The sequence below is a fragment of the Anomaloglossus baeobatrachus genome, chromosome 6 (assembly GCF_048569485.1).
Source record: "Anomaloglossus baeobatrachus isolate aAnoBae1 chromosome 6, aAnoBae1.hap1, whole genome shotgun sequence".
Lineage (NCBI taxonomy): Eukaryota > Metazoa > Chordata > Amphibia > Anura > Aromobatidae > Anomaloglossus > Anomaloglossus baeobatrachus.
In genome coordinates this window covers 343024181-343041602 of record NC_134358.1, presented here as the reverse complement: position 1 = coordinate 343041602, position 17422 = coordinate 343024181, and the positions used below count along the sequence as shown (strand labels likewise).

Below are 17422 nucleotides of genomic sequence, written 5' to 3'. Positions count from 1 at the left end.
TTGTTATAAAAAAAAAAGTTGACAAGCTGTGATACTTGCCAAAGGGGGAGATACTAAGTACTAACCATGCAGGGTGCCCACACTTTTGCATAGACCTATTTTCCTTTTTTGTTAATTTGAAAATGTAAAATGATGAAAATAACTTTTTTGGTCTTTAAAACTACAAAGGAAATGTGACATCTTTAATTTTATGTTTTTTGGAGATCATTTCATCTTCACAGTTTACCATATTTTTTCGACTATAAGACGCACCGGACCATAAGATGCACCCTGGTTTTAGAGGAGGAAAATAGGAAAATAAAATTTTAACCAAAAAATGTGGTCATGACACACTGTTATGGGGCGAGGATCTACTGCTGACACTGTTATGGGGGTAATGTCCCCAAATTCTCTACTAAGGTACCCCATCCTGGTAATGATCCTCCTGCCTTGCATATGATCCTGCTCATATACCCCCATCCTGCTCATATACCCCCATCCATCCTGCTCATATATCCCCATCCATCCTGCTCATATACCCCCATCCTGCTATATACCCCCCATCCTGCTGATATACCCCCCATCCATCCTGCTATATACCCCCCATCCTGCTCATATACCCCATCCTGCTCATAATATACCCCCATCCATCCTGCTCATAATATACCCCCATCCTGGTATATGGCCTGTATCCTGTGGCACAGAAAAAAAAAATAAACATTTATACTCACCTTACCTCAGCGCCGCTGTGTGGAGCAGTCACCGTTGTCTACAGCATCGCTATGTCTTCCTTTCTGTGCCGGTCAGCTGATCTGTGTGGACACTAGCGGCGCGCACAGCGATGACGTCATCGCTGTGCTCACCGCTCACTACACAGATCAGCTGACCGGCAGACAGGAAGACATCGCGATGCTGCAGGGGAACGGCGCCACAGATGGTGACGGGTGAGTACACGGATTCACTGCACCCCGCGCTGATGATTATGCGCAGGGTGCAGTGAATACAGCCACACATGATCACTTCAGGCTGTAGTTGCCAGTGGTGATCATGCGGGCCGGCTGTTAATTATGTGCGCACCCCCCCAATTCAACCCCCCCGCCCATCATCCCGCCCACCTGTCAGTGGCGGCTTCAGCGCTGAGATGATGGACGGGAGGATGGGCGTGCATATGAAATGAGCGGGCCCACGTGGTCACGGCAGGCTGCTGCAGTCTGCTCGTGCCCCAAATGACCCGCTCCACCGCAGCACCCTCATTCCCCGCAGCCACATTCAGACCATAAGACGCACCCCCCACTTTCCCCCAACATTTGGGGGAAAAAAGTGCATCTTATGGTCCGAAAAATACGGTAACTGTTCACAATAAGCACAAACATTTTGACTAGAGGTGCATAAACTTCTACATGCCACTGTATCTATTACTATAAAACTCACTTTCTAAAAATGCATGCAAAAACACTATAAAAAAAATCAAATAGACAACAAATCTGAAATTTTTTTATACCTGCGCTTATATAGCTTTTTTTAACTGACTTCATTGAAGTCAATGGGTTAAAAAAACGCTGCAAGAATGCTGAAATAATTTACATGATGCAGATTATCAGAAAATCCGCAAGTCACAAATAAGCAACGTGTGCATGACACAAGAATTCTCACAGCATTGTATTGCCTGGATACTAAGGGCACGCCTTCTGTGATACGACTGCATAGTTCACCCCAGACTAGTGGGAACCGGTAATTCTACCTTGTGGATCATTGTTGCATTGTCCTATTGGTCCAATTGTGCTTGGCTTGTATAGCCTGGCAGTGTTGACAGACTATAAATAGATCTAGTCCCATGAGGTTGGACATTGATGTGGAAAATGTGGGAATTTTGGGAGCTGGTATGGAGTCCAGGGGAGATTGTCTTGCTCTATATGCCCTTCGTGAGTGTTGCGTTTTCATACTATTGCGTATTGCAATATTGCGTATTGCGTATACCAATGCATAGGCGAAGGACTCATTTTATTTTGCTTGCCGTAGTTGGGCTTGGCCTCCATAGGGGATTTTGAATGCCTGGTGTTAATGTTTACGGCGCTTCACGAGTAACTCACGTGGAAGTCGGTGGTGGGGTGGAGCTTGATGCGGGGGTGAAAGATATTGGTGAAGTCGCGTGGATAGCCGTGACCATAGCTGTTTCGTGATTTGTTTCTGGTAGTCACCGGGGGAGTTTTTGGTGGGAGGTTTACCTCTACTCCCTCGGATTTGATAAGGGCTTTGATGGTAGTTCAATGACATGAAAGGCTGTTGTTGGGAGTCCATTTGGTCAGCTTAAGCGTAAGTGCTGCAGTGGGGTGCGTGCTATTGTTGATCTTGGGCGATGTGGAAAGTAGCTGCATTTTATGAGGGTGGAGATTATATGCCTCTGTCCGAGACAAGGGCTCCAAAAAGGGGCTCAGTGAGTAGTGTTTTTTTTGGGGGGGGGTTTAGGTACGCTGGTGTGTGCGACGTGGTTTGTTGAGGGCAGACGTTCGGCAGATGTCGAGCTGGGTGGGACAGCAGGTTTTAGGATCCTTCCTCTCTTGACCCGGTAGAAGATATGCGCGGACAGGTATGTTCCCACCATGGCAATTTAGTATGGTTGCAGGCTGAGCAGTCGGCAAACTGTATAGCGTGGTATTTGGTATTCGTTCCCGACTGTTGGTAAGGGGCCCTGCAGGAGGTTTATTATACAGTGGAGGTTGTTCTTTGGTCACGATGGGCAGGGGGCTTTTTGGGGGCGATTTGCCTTGCTTTGCCATACTGTTATATGGGTCTTGGAGATATCTGTATCCTTGTTTAGATTTGTTTCATCTTTTGGTGCTCCTAGATGTTTGGGGCTTGGGTTATGTGTCGATTCGAGGAATGGGTGACATTTGGGGGGCCACCCACTGTGTTGACTATTGGGACTGGGTGGTTGCCACGGTTGGTGTAATGCTTGATTATCCAGCTAGCCAGTGCCGATTTAAGGTGTGTTCCGTTTGTCGGGAATGGTGTATAGAGCATGAGGCATGACATTTTTGTCTTGATGTCCCTGTGATCGGTCTTACAAGGCTGTGCAGCCCCTGTGGCACTAAATTGCCAGGAGGTCCATTTGGTCCCATGTTTCTTGTGAGTCCTGACTGGCACTACAGGGATAAAACCGATGCACGGCACAACCTCGGGAGAGGCGGTATGTCAAGGAGGTGGAATACAGTGCGGGGTGCACTGAAAGTTATCAGCAGAGTGGTGCGAAGGGCTCTGGTAATCGACGGGGGGGTTGGGCTCTGTTTGGGGTGGCTTGCCGTGTTTTAAGACAAAGTGGCAGACAATTAGTTGGCACTGGGCACCTTTGGTGCAAAGTTTTGACGGATAGCCTAGGTTTATGGTGTCAGCAGTTGCGGAGGAGTGAGGGGTGTGTCTGAGTTTCTTCTGGACTTCAGGACGGGTTGGCATTGCTTTCCTTCAGTTTGTGAGTGTTTGATGGATCCACATTTCAACAGGGATTGGGTGAGGTGTTCATTTCACTTTGGTAAAAGTATGGCAACATTAGTGATTGTTGATTTGGGGTTGGGAGTGCACAGGAGAAGCGCATAATTAATAGTGGTCATTTTGCCAGCCTAGGGTGGGTCAACCCTTATAAGAGTCATTGAGTACGAGGCGGTAGTCAGAGGGGTGCACTCCTACTAGGGTTTTTGGGGACTGCCTCTTTGGCAGCGGTGGTGTTGTGACACATTGGTGATGAATTAGGTCTTTTTTTTCAGGCCGGTGCTCGGCTTGATGGACTTTGGTGCGGTGTCGTCAGGGACATTGTGTCACCTTAGTGGATTGGGATTGATAATTGCCCTGGGGAGAATATTTGAGGATTGCTATCACGCAAGGTTGGTTGGTCACCAGAGGTTTTGGTACTGCACGCGGGTGGAGGAGGCTTGGTCACTGGGGCGTCAAGGGGCTTGATCCATGACATCGGGCCTGACTGCTTCGGGACCTTGTCTTCCTGCCCGAGTGTTGTGCTTGTGTGGTCGGTCAATGGGGCACCTGTCTTTGGAGGCATGCCTAGATTTGTTGGCAGGGCACATTTTCAGGGAGCTGTTAGAGGTTAAGGGAACCAGTGCATGTTCTCTGCTACAATAAGAATGGTTGGCTTTGTCAAATTATCAGTGGGGGTGAAATCTTTTCAAGGCCCCTGCAGTGTCGCAATCTCAACGAGGCAGAGTTTGCATCTCATTCCTTCGGAATGTGGGTGGCGACTCAGGCGGCTCGTTGGGGACTTGTCGAGCAGATCGTGTGTAGGATCAGGTGCTGGGGACAGCTAGGTGCAGGTCTTATGTGCAGCTGGCCATGTTGTTAACGTGGTTTGATGCAGGAGGAATTGTGAGGTCCAATTGAGTTCGTTTTCGTCCGATTGGTATTAATAACAAGGCATTGGTTGCTGGAGCCGTGGAGACGGCTCGGGTTGGTTTGGTGATGAGACTTGCACGTACAAGGTGTCATACATGCTCGCTGTGGCAAAAAGGAGTGGGGGATTTGAAGACGGTGGATTGCACAAAGAGCTGGGGGAGAACCCAGTGCAGGAACAGGTTACCCCTGGTGGTGCAATGGTATACTTGGTTAAAGTGGGTCCCTGCTGTGCTAGGTCACAGCGTGACATATTAAAATGGGTCCCTGCTGTGCTGGGTCACAGTGGGACATTGGTTGGGCAACACTCGGCTGGGTGTCCTCGAGCCGGTGTGGTGCGGCTGAGGGCACGTGGTGCAGCTGGTTTTGCAATCATGTACAATGGACTCTTCATTCACCCCTCTCTTTTGCTGGTGGTTATGTTTATGGAATATTACTATGTTTATGGATAAAATGTTATTGTTTGTTAGGTGTTAAAAAAAGGGGCTGTTGTGGCCTTTAACATCCACTGTCACGCAGTCGTTGTGTTTTATTTTAGGTTTAGAAGGGGAAAGTGTTTTTTTTGGGTTGGGTCAGTACGGTAAGGCTTAGGCCGTCAGTCAGACTTTCTTAAGTCAAGACAAGCCCGGATGCCTGCCCCAAAAAGGCTCGAGGGAGGGTGAACATAACTGAGGAGGGATGCTAGGCCTGAGGGATAGCGAAGGGTTAAGGTGTAGTGCATTTTGAGCAGGAAAAGTGCAGGGTGGAGTTATGGGGCCATGGGATTGGTCAGGGGGTGGTCAGTTGTAGAGTGGATATATAGGGCAGAACTGCGGAGGGGTGTTCGTTCGTCACCTGGCAGACGTCCGGAATCGTCCCGCCCTAATTTTAGGGTCTTTTGGAGATTGTCATGGACACACAAAGAGGATTGACCTTGTTGCAGCAGTTGGCAGAAAGGAGGGGGGTATTTGAAGTCGGTGGATTGCACAAAGGGCAGGGAGGGGGAACCCAGTGCAGGAACGGGTTATCCCTGGTGTTGCAATGGTATACTTGGTTAAGGTGGGTCCCTGCTGTGCTGGGTCACAGCGGGACATGTTAACGTGGGTCTCTGCTGTGCTGGGTCACAGCGTGACATTGGTTGGGCAACACTCGGCTGGGTGTCTTCGAGCCGGTGTGGTGCGGCTGAAGGCACGTGGTGGAACTAGTGGTGCAGTCATGAACAATGGACTCTTCATTTACCCCCCCCCTTTTGCTGGTGGTTATGTTTATAGAATATTACTCTGATTATGGATAAAGTGTTATTGTTTGTTCGGTGTTAATACACAGGCTGCTGTGGTCTATTACATCCAATGTCACGCAGTCGTGTCTTATTTTAGGTTAGAAGGGGAAAGTGTTTTTTTTGGGGTTGGGTCAGTACGGTAAGGCATAGGCCATCAGTCAGACTTTCCTAAGTCATGCTGTATGTCAGATTGCACACTGAAAACGTGTTTGAAGACCGAACAATGGTAATGCTTCTTTAAAATTATAAACATGAGATTAAGCAACAAGAAGCAGGCTTACAGATTGAACTTTAGTTGGGAAATAGTAACAACAAAAAATGCATCTATTTAGATAGAAATCATTTTACTGAAAATAAACAAAAAATAATCTACATACATACCTTAGCAGTTATTTGAAACTCTTCATGTTCTTTTAACAGCTCTTGAGTATGCTGTATAGTAGACCCAGTTGATGTATGAGTAGATAAATAAAATTCACCACTGTCATGAATCCATTCAAGGGCCTACAATAGCAAAATAATCACGTCACTATATAACATCAATTAAATTGGTTGCCTGGTTTTACAAGAATGCAGTCAATCATTATGTGACTATAAACCTCTGTGAGAGTGTACAAGCCATTTTGTATTCTATAGATATCGTCTTGTCTTCTAACTGAATGATGTCATAGGGTTCAGCTTACACTGATGGGCAAGGAAGTTTCACATTTCTGCACACCCCCCTATGGTTCTAATTGGTGCACAGTAATTTCTTTGTGTGATATATTATATAAGCTCATCACATGATGTAATAAACCAAACCCCACAATTGGCTGTGCTGCATTTATTTCTCCAAGCGCTTGTAAAACAAATCTTATTAATTTGCAGTTCCAATGGCATAAAATTAGAGTATTTCGCTCACAACACAGCGTCACAAACAGGAACCCAGACACAATATACCATCCGAATCTCAAGTGAAAAATCAATCCTCTGAGGAAAGTAATGCTAATAGCTGAAGCATAAGCAAAGAAAAATTCAATTCTTACACTTGCCTTACTTTCTGGAGAATTCGATCTATTTTCCATTCGGGTGAGACATTTTGTATTAAATAGTCTGGTCCAAGAACACAGACATACCTATGCCTTTGTGAACTGTGGGATGTGATCAGGGTTTAAGTGTGAATTTAGCTTTGTACTGGTCATTGGTCTGTGTGCTTGGATTATAACATTGGTGGATTGTATTGATGTTGATGAATGCCGAGAGCCGCGTGCTATAGCAGAAAGAAAAACCAATTTGTGACTCCAAATTTCAGACGTGAACTTTGATGGATTTCGTCTGACAAAATGGTCAGGCATGGAAAATGAACAGAGAGAAAAGCCATAGCAAAAGGTACGCATCCCCGCTGGTTTTATTTCCCTGAATCTTTTTGGTGTACCTGTTCAAACTGATAGAAGATGGGTGATCTGTACAGGGAGTTATAGATTGGCTATAGAGTTCGGTCTGCTGTTTAACCCCTTCACGACCATGGACGGAAAGATCCGTCCTTGTGCCCTGGGCCTTAACGACCAAGGACGGATCTTTCCGTCATGGCGGAATCGCAGCACCGGAGCCTCCGGTGACTGCAATATGTTAACATAAACCGCAGATTTGGGGAGGAGGGGACCTGTTCATGACCTCAGGAGGGGTGGTGCCTCCTCCCCGGACCTACGGAAGCTGTGATTGGCTGACGAACGCCGCTCAACCAATCACAGCCACTGTAATGTTCCAGCCATTTAAAATGACTGAAACATTGAAATCCAGCCCTGGCCAGTGCAACTGTAGCACTGGCCATTGGCTGGAGCTGGGTGACCTCACTGGATCACCCTCCCCCAGCTCCAGTAGCTCTGATTGGAGAGATCGGCCTTGTGACCGATTTCTCCAATCACAGTGGACCTGTTGCCGGTGACCGCCCCCATCAGCTTCACTTGTCGTCCCTACAGCACGCCAGCACACTGAGCACAGTGAGTGTACACAGTGCAATGGCAGGGCGACAAGCTCCGGTCCCATGCTGTTATGAGACCGGAGCATGGGACCCGGAAGTTGCCGCGCTGCCATTGCACTGTATGAAACCGGCGAAAAGCCTCCCGATCCGCCGCCGCCGCTGCCCTCCGCGATCTGCCACCTGTCTCCCCGATCTCCTGCCCGCACCCCCACCCCTCGTATCTGCTGCCCGCACCCTCACCCCCACACCTCCCGATCCGCTGCCGCCGCCGCCCTCCATCTGCCACAGTGCCACCGCTCCCCCCGATCTGCTGCCCGGCCCCTCACCCCTCGTGATCGATGCCCGCCCCCTCACCTCCGTGATGTGCTGTGCAATCCCTGTCCTCCTCCATCTGTCATAGTGCCACCGCTCCCTCCGATCTGCTGCCCGGCCCCTCCCCCTCGTGATCGGTGCCCGGCCCCTCCCCTCCGTGATGTGCTGCTCTCCCCCTCCCCTCCGTGATGTGCTGCTCGCCCCCTCCCCTACGTGATGTGCTGCACGCTCCCCCACCTCTCACCCACGTGGTCAGCTACCCGCCCCCTCCCCTGTCACCCCCGTGATGTGTGCTCCCTCCCCTGTCATCCCCGTGATGTGTGCTCCCTCACCTGTCACCGCCGTGATCTGTGCTCCCTCACCTGTCACCCCCGTGATCTGTGCTCCCTCACCTGTCACCGCCGTGATCTGTGCTCCCACACCTGTCACAGCCGTGATGTGTGCTCCCTCCCCTGTCACCCCCGTGATCTGTGCTCCCTCACCTGTCACCGCCGTGATGTGTCCTCCCTCCTCTGTCACCCCCGTGATGTGCGCTCCCTCCCCTGTCACCACCGTGATGTACGCCCCCTCCCCTGTCACCCCCGTGATCTGTGCTCCCTCACCTGTCACCCCCGTGATGTGTGCTCCCTCACCTGTCACCCCCGTGATGTGTGCTCCCTCACCTGTCACCCCCGTGATGTGTGCTCCCTCACCTGTCACCCCCGTGATGTGTGCTCCCTCACCTGTCACCCCCGTGATATGTGCTCCCTCACCTGTCACCCCCGTGATCTGTGCTCCCTCACCTGTCACCCCTGTGATCTGCTGTCCGCTCTCCCTCCACCTCTCACCCCCGTGATCTGCGCTCTGCTCACCTGTCTCCCCGTGATCTGCGCTCTGCTCACCTCTCACCCCCGTGACCTGTGCTCTGCTCACCTGTCTCCCCCGTGATCTGCGCTGCGCTCCTTCATATCCTGTGATCCTGCTGCCTAGCTCCATCCTGTAGGGTAACTATCCCCAATCTCACCTCCCACTCCCCTTCCCTGCCATCCCCCCTTACCCCCCATCCTCTGCCGCTCCTGCATCCACTGCGCCCTCTCCCATCTGCCCCCACCCTATCCCAGCCGCCGCCGTCTCACATTCACAGATGCTCCCTTTATATGCCGCTGCCCCCCCATCTGCCGCCGCCCAATCTGCCGCTGTTCTGATCCATCCTGTAAGTATTGTTCGTGGCTCTTTTCTAACTATCCCCAATCGCATCTCCCACTCCCTCTACCCCCCTCCTCCCCCACCCGCCTGCCGCCAAGTGCTGATCAGCTACGTGATTGGCTGATCAGGTACGTAATTGTTGCTCTAGTTTTCGCATTTTTTTGTGCACCCCAAATAAAAAAAAACAAAACAAAACATGGACAATTAGGTACCTGATCAGCAATCGTCCTGCAGTCGTACTCGACTTTGGACAGGACTTCTTTTTTCCATCCCACTTAGTCCCCCCCCCCTTTTTTGCAGAACATTTGTGCGTGCGCCTTATTTTTTTTTCTATGCCACGGGGGTCTAGTTTCCAAAATGGGGTCACATGTGGGGGAGCTCCACTGTTTCGGCACCTCAGGGGGTCTCCGAACACAACATGGAATACACTAATTATCCCAGACAATTTTGCGTTTGAAACGTCAAATGACGCTCCTTGCATTCTGAGCCCTGCTGTGCGCCCAAACATTTCATTTCCACCACATATGAGATGTCTGTGTACTCAGGAGAAATTGCACAATACATTTTATGGTGCAATTTTTCCTGATACCCTTGTGAAAAAAAAGCTACCTGGTTGAAGTAACAATTTTGTGGTAAACTTTTTTGTTTTGTTTTTTTTTATTTTCACGGCTCAACTCTATTAACTTTTGTGAAGCCCCCAGAGGTTCAAAGTGCTCAATAAACATCTAGATAAATGCCATGAGGGGTCTAGTTTCCAAAATGGGGTCACATATGGGGGAGCTCCACTGTTTCGGCACCTCAGGGGCTCTCCAAACGCAACATGGTGCGGCTAACTATTCTAGCTAATTTTCTGTTCAAAAAGTCAAATGGCGCTCCTTCCCTTCCGAGTCCTGCCGTGCGCCCAAACAGTGTTTTTTTGCCACATATGAGGTATCTGCGTGCTCAGAAGAAATTACCCAACAAATTTTGGGGGTTCATTTAATCCTACTACCCTTGTGAAATGCAATATTTGAAGCTAAATTAACATTTTTGTTGCAAAAAGTAAAATGTTCATTTTTTCCTTCCACATTGCTTTAGTTACTGTGAAGCACCTGAAGGGTTAATAACCTTCTTGAATGTGGTTTTGAGTAGCCTAAGGGGTGCCATTTTTGGAATGGTGTCACTTTTGGGTGTTCTGTGTCATGTAGACCTTTCAAAATCGCTTCCAATGTGATGTGGTCCCTAAAAAATGTGGCTTTGTAAATTTTGTTGTAAAAATGAGAAATTGCTCATAAACTTTGAACCCCCTAAAACTTAATTTTTTTTTTCCCCCCAAATTGTTCTGATGTGAAGTAGACATGTGGGAAATGTTATTTATTAATTATTTTGTGTCATATGTCTCGTTGGTTTTAGAGCATAAAAATTAAAAGTTTGAAAATTACAAAATGTTTGCGAAATTTCCGTTTTTTTCACAAAGAACACAAAAAATATCGGCCTAAATTTACCACTAACATGAAGCCCAATATGACACGAGAAAACAATCTCAGAATCACCGGGATCCGTTGAAGCGTTCCAGAGTTATAACCTCATAAAGTGACACTGGTCAAAATTGCAAAAAATGGCCTGGTCTTTAGGGTCAAAATAGGCTTGGGGCTGAATGGGGTTAAAAGGTTTAAAGGCAAAAACATCCACAAAGAATTGAATAAAGTATATGTTGTATAAATGTGTTGATAAATGGACCAGTACAATGAACATGTGCATTGTGTATCATATAGAACCTACGATGACATTGCGGAGTGATGAAATCCTCAGTTCAGTTTCAAAACTGCTCGTAACGGGGATCAATCTAACAAAGAGAATAGCTAGAGCAGATACAGGCAGGAATTACTGCCCCCATATCTGGAAAGGGTGACGTCTAGGCAGTCCCTGAGTAGCTACAGAAAGAAAGAAGAAAAAAAACAAAAACAACCTGACAGTGTTAAATGAACAAGTAATTATGTTGGGTTTCCTATGTTAAAACACTTTTTCATAATTGGGAGATTTTTGGGATTCTATCAGCCTGGTGAGAATATAGAAAGTTTTCAAGTACAAAATTTCTTTGTTATTTTGAATCCCTGAAGGGTGGCCCCCTTATTGAATGCTGCATAGGAATCATGCATAAATGTATGCGTTTATAAAATAGTAGCCAATAGCAAAGCACATAAATGCATAATAATGTAGACACTCCCCAGTATGCACCTAGCTTAGTTAGGACCCTCTCAATGATTCTTTGTTTTAAAGTTAAAATAAACAGCTAAAACATTTAAATAGTATAAAATAGTATATATGCTTTATCAGCTATCCAATAAATGCAAGTCTGATATAAATAAGTGAAAACCTTGAACAATTGGTAACTACAAAATAGAAAGATGTAACTGCCCATATAAAACAATTGGTATTTTAAAGGTCCAGCATTATATCTTAAAAAAGAGTATGTACAGGTAAATATATATCTTTGTACCTTGTTAGAGACTTACCATAATGATGTTAGAAGGTATTTTAACCATTTGCAAAAGAATTAAATAGATCCAAAGAGATGTGTTGTGCAAAGCATAAAAAAGACAGCCTTTGTTACTTGGCTGGAGTTGCAGAATCTGCTTTAAACTTGAAACCAGATACCTTTTTTTTTGCTCTGCTCAAAAAGGGAGGAGGGACAAGGAGCAATAGTTTTTTTTTTTTTTACTACTTTCTCTCCAAACTTTAAGGCCCGTTTCACACGTCAGTGAAAAACAGTGACGTTTTTCACTGGCGTGTAAAACACGCACATGTCCCTGCGTGTGCCGTGAATCACGGCACACGTGGGTTGTCTAAGTGCAATCCGGGCTCCGTTATCCGTGGCCCGTGATTGCACTTAGAAATCAACTCACCTGCGCCCGCTCCCGCTGTCCATGGTGCTGATCGCTCCCGCGACGCAGCATCCGGCCGGCGGTGACCCCTGCAGCAGCTGCTGCCGAGTCGGCTGTGTCGCGCATAATGAATATGCGCGACAGTAATCAGCCGGCTTAGAAGCAGCAGGGAGGACGGGCTGGACGCCGGGTGAGTAAAAATGTTTATTATTTTAAATGCACGTTTTTTTCTGGCACGTGTTTCACGGACCACACCACTGCGTGGTCCGTGGAACATCAGTGATGCCAGAAAAAAATAGACATGTCTCCATGCAGCAATCACGCACACGCGGGTACGCTGCACGGAGACACGTGCAGTGAAAAATCACTGACGTGTGAGCAGACCCTTTCATTATAATGGGTCTGCGTATGTCAGTGATTCTGGTACGTTTAAAAAAAAGCACAAACGTACCAGAATCATTGACGTATGAAAGGGGCCTAAAACAGAGGAAGATGATTTTTTTTTTTCTCTCCAGTCCAGGAGAGAAAATTTAAATATTTTGCAGAGGGGCGTGGCAGCTATAGGTCCCCTTACTTGAAAGCAGCCAGACTGGCTTGCAAAGTCTCCATAAGGAGAATAGTGTTCCCCCGTGATCCCCACATAGCTTTCTCATGAGCCAGATCAGACACCCCATACTTTGCACTGACGAGGGGCAAGCACCCCGAAACACCGTGTCTGCAAATTGGGATTCTGATCTGTTATATATATATCCTAAGTTATATGTAAAGGGTTGTTAAAAAGCCACATTTAACGTTTAGGATCGCTACTTCCAATAGGTGGTGCTGCGCTAGAGTTTGTCTCCAGCCCTGGAGAGACAATTTGAATTTTTCTTCTTCTTCACTTCACACTAACTTCTAGCTAGCACTCCCCATCTAGACACTAAGATAAGGAGTGGAATTTGGCCCCTCCTAACTGGTGAAGCGAGCTCTTTGTTTAACCTTTGGAGTTAAAGGGAAGGTGTCGCGGATTTTTATAATCCAAACAATGATTACTTGTAAGATAACATGAAGTTATAATGTTATCTTGCAATAAATAAAGATGTCTTTCAGTTTTTATAATCTTTGAAAGCTGGCAATGGGGGCTGCCATGTCACATTCCAAGTTCTAGCACGACAGTGCAGCCTCAATTTACAGCACCTCATGGACATAGGGGATAGTAGTCGGATCCCGACCCCTTTAGTTCTGTTACTACTCAAATGGTAACGCCTATGTGGGCTGCCCAATTCCCAGCCGTGGGTGGGTTCAGCCGCCATTTTTCCATAGCCCACGATTTTGGCTGGGCTGTATTTTTTCCCCCTACCGCCAGGATCTGAAGGAACAAGCAGCACCAGCTTCTGTCCTAACAGCTCCGCCTCCTAGAACAGAACCAGCCTTACCGACAGCTGAAGATCAGCGTTGATCCGTTGAGGGGCGGTGTGCAGCGGTGGAGGACCGGAGCTGACCTGTGGAGTAGCATTGAATGGTGGAGAAGCAGCGTGCAGCGGTGGCGGACCTGTACTGATCGGAGGAGCAGCGTTCATCTGTGGAGGAGCGGCGCTGATTGGTGGAGGAGCGGCAGCGTGCAGCGGTGGCGGACCTGTACTGATCTGTGGAGCAGCGTGCAGCGGTGGAAGAACAGCGTGCAGCGGTGGAGGAGCAGCGTGCAGCGGTGGAGGAGCAGCGTTCATCTGTGGAGGAGCAGCGCTGATCGGTGGAGGAGCGGCGGCTTGCAGCGGTGCAGAAACGGCGCTGATCGGTGAAGGAGCGGCGCTGATCGGTGGAGGAGCAGCGGTGAAGGAGCGGCGCTGATCGGTGGAGGAGCAGCGGTGAAGGAGCGGCGCTGATCGGTGCAGCGGTGGCGTGCACCTGAAGATAATAAACCACAGGAGAGTGACGGTGACAGATAACACACATATACATACTGTTACACATATACACAGACAGATCAGAGCCCCCACATATATACAGACTGGGGTTAGAGCCTGCTAAGTCTGTATATATGTGGGGGCTCTGATCTGTCTGTGTAAGGCCTTGTGCGCACTAGGCGTTTTTGCCGCGTTTTTAGCGGCGTTTTTTACCGCGTTTTTGTGCTGAAAACGCAGTGACATTGCTTCCCCAGCAATGTCAATGGGTTTTCATAAGTGCTGTCCGCACACAGCGTTTTTTTTTTTTTTTGCTGCGTTTTTGTGGTGACCACAAAAACGCAGCATGTCAATTATTTCTGCGTTTTCCACTGCGTTTTTCACTCATTGAATTCAATGAGATGTTAAAAACGCAATGAAAAACGCATATAGCTGCGTTTTGGTGCGTTTCTATGACTAAAAACGCAGCTATAAACGCAAGGGGTGGGCAGTACAGTGACGTGCACAGGAAGAGGATTCCTTCTGTTGGTAAACACAGAAGCGTGAATCCTCCCGGTACCGTCACCGCTGCGTCCACCTCCCATCCTGTGCATGTCAGCTCCGTGCGGCGCCATGTCTGGGCGGGAGGTGGAGGCAGCGGCGAAAACAAAAGTGAACAGTAGAAAAAAAAAAAATGTCATATATACTCACCTGTCTGCAGGGTCCCGGTGCCATGCCCGCTCCCAGCCCCTGTCCCGGTACCGCCGCTCTGGCTGTGTGCAGTCTCCCCGGGGCAGGACCTTGCTTGCAGGACCTGGCGGTGGATCACCTGATGCAGTCACCTGACGCATCAGCTGATCGCGGTGTCGCCGGCTTTTTTGCGCCCGGCCGGCTATCAGCTGATCCTGCCGTCAGGGGACTTCATCAGCTGATTACCGGCAGCTCCTGCAGCGATCGGACAGGATCAGACTCCTGTCCAATCGATCGCTCCAGGAGCTGCCGGTAATCACCACACCACATAAGTGAGTATGTATTTTTTTTTTTTTTTTCTACTGATGCATCAGCTGATTGTATAACCGGCTTTTATACAATCAGCTGATGTGTGATGGGATTCAGGCACTTGATCCTGACACATCATCTGATCGGTTTGCCTTCCAGCAAACCGATCAGATGATATTGGATCCGGATTGGACGGCGGGGGACCCTAACCCAGGATTACTGCGGAGGGGGGGTTCTTTATTTCAATAAAGATGGAGTCACTAATTGTGTTGTGTTTTATTTCTAATAAAAATATTTTTCTGTGTGTTGTGTTTTGTTTTTTTTTATCATTACTAGAAATTCATGGTGGCCATGTCTAATATTGGCGTGACACCATGAATTTCGGGCTTAGGGCTAGCTGATAATATACAGCTAGCCCTAACTCCATTATTACCCGGCTAGCCACCCGTCACCAGGGCAGCTGGAAGAGTTGGATACAGCGCCAGAAGATGGCGCTTCTATGAAAGCGCCATTTTCTGGGGTGGCTGCGGACTGCAATTCGCAGTGGGGGTGCCCAGAAAGCATGGGCACCCTGCACTGTGGATTCCAATCCCCAGCTGCCTAGTTGTACCCGGCTGGACTCAAAAATTAGGCGAAGCCCACGTCATTTTTTTTTTTTTAATTATTTCATGAAATAAAAAAAAAGGGCTTCTCTATATTTTTGGTTCCCAGCCGGGTACAAATAGGCAGCTGGGGGTTGGGGGCAGCCCGTACCTGCCTGCTGTACCCGGCTAGCATACAAAAATATGGCGAAGCCCATGTCATTTTTTTTTCTTTTTGGGCAAAAAACTGCATACAGTCCTGGATGGAGGATGCTGAGCCTTGTAGTTCTGCAGCTGCTGTCTGCTCTCCTGCATACACTAGTGAATGGAGGATGCTGAGCCTTGTAGTTCTCCAGCTGCTGTCTGCTCTCCTGCATATACTAGTTCTGCAGCTGTCTGCTCTCCTGCATACACTAGTGAATGGAGGATGCTGAGACTTGTAGTTCTGCAGCTGCTGTCTGCTCTCCTGCATACACTAGTGAATGGAGGATGCTGAGACTTGTAGTTCTGCAGCTGCTGTCTGCTCTCCTGCATACACTAGTGAATGGAGGATGCTGAGACTTGTAGTTCTGCAGCTGCTGTCTGCTCTCCTGCATACACTAGTGAATGGAGGATGCTGAGACTTGTAGTTCTGCAGCTGCTGTCTGCTCTCCTGCATACACTAGTTCTGCAGCTGTCTGCTCTCCTGCATACAATGAACATTTTGAAGAAGGAAATGACATCAGACCTTTTTTTTTTTTCATCAACAATCTTTAATGGCATTGTGCACTGATTAAAAACGCAGTGAGCAAAAACGCAGCAAAAAACGCACCAAATCGCGGCAAAAACGCATGCGTTTTTGCCGCGTTTTTAGCCGCGGGTGCGTTTTTTAGACAAAAACGTACATAAAAACGCAGCGTGAAAAAAACGCCTAGTGCGCACATACCCTAAATGTGTAACAGTATGTATATGTGTGTTATCTGTCACCGTCACTCTCCTGTGGTTTATTACCTTCAGATGCACGCCACCGATCAGTGCCGCTCCTACACCGCTAGACGCCGCCGCTCCACCGATTAGCGCCGCTCCTTCACCGCTGCTCCTCCACCGATCAGCGCCGCTGCACGCCGCCGCTCCTCCACCGATCAGTCTGTCTGTGTGTGTGTATGTATGTGTACATATGTACTGACTGTGGTTAGAGCCCCTTCCCCATATGTATGAATACAATATAATATGTAGAGAAGGGGCTGTAACCACTAATATATATATAATATATATATATATATATATATATATATATATATATATAATAAAATGTATATATAGGGAAGGGGCTCTAACCAATATATATAATATATATATATTAGCGGTTAGAGCCCCTTCCCTACATATTATATTGTATTTATATATATGGGGAAGGGGCTCTAACCACAGTCTCTGTGTATGTATGTGTGTGTATATATATATATATATATATATATATATATATATATATATATATATATATATATATATATATATATATATGACTGTGGTTAGAGCCCCTTCCCCCTATATATATATGACTATGCTTAGAGCCCCCCCCATATGTATATACAATGTTCACAGAGCCACAGCACATATACACCTAGACTGTAAGATCAGCGCTCTCCTCTCCTGACTTCCTCTGTGCTGCTGTGGACCTGCTCCTTCCTCTGTGTCTCCGTGAGCTCCTGTAAGATCAGCGCTCATCTCTCCTGACATCCTCTGTGCTGCTGTGGATCTGCTCCTTCCTCTGTGTCTGTCCGTGAGCTGCTGTCAGATCAGCGCTCATGTCTCCTGACATCCTCTGTGCTGCTGTGGACCTGCTCCTTCCTCTGTGTCTGTCTGTGAGCTCCTGTCAGATTAGCGCTCTCCTCTCCTGACATCTTCTGTGCTGCTGTGGACCTGCTCCTTCCTCTGTGTCTGTCCGTGAGCTCCTGTCAGATCAGCGCTCATCTCTCCTGACATCCTCTGTGCTGCTGTGGACCTGCTCCGTCCTCTGTGTCTGTCTGTGAGCCTCCTGTCAGAATATGTGC

At 47.8% G+C, this 17422-nt stretch overlaps 1 protein-coding gene across 14 annotated transcripts in view; it reads right to left on the bottom strand.

Annotated features, from left to right (window-relative positions):
• Positions 1–17422, bottom strand: part of TRIO (trio Rho guanine nucleotide exchange factor) — a 3493742-nt gene that overhangs the window by 2600630 nt on the left and 875690 nt on the right. For all 14 annotated transcript variants that reach the window (XR_012724343.1, XR_012724344.1, XR_012724345.1 and 11 more), the window contains exon 24: positions 6011–6133. Coding sequence is in view for 11 of the 14 variants with exons in the window: in XM_075314973.1 (XP_075171088.1) it covers positions 6011–6133 (123 nt within the window). In the remaining 3 variants the exon portion in view is untranslated. The remainder of the gene's footprint in view (positions 1–6010; positions 6134–17422) is intronic.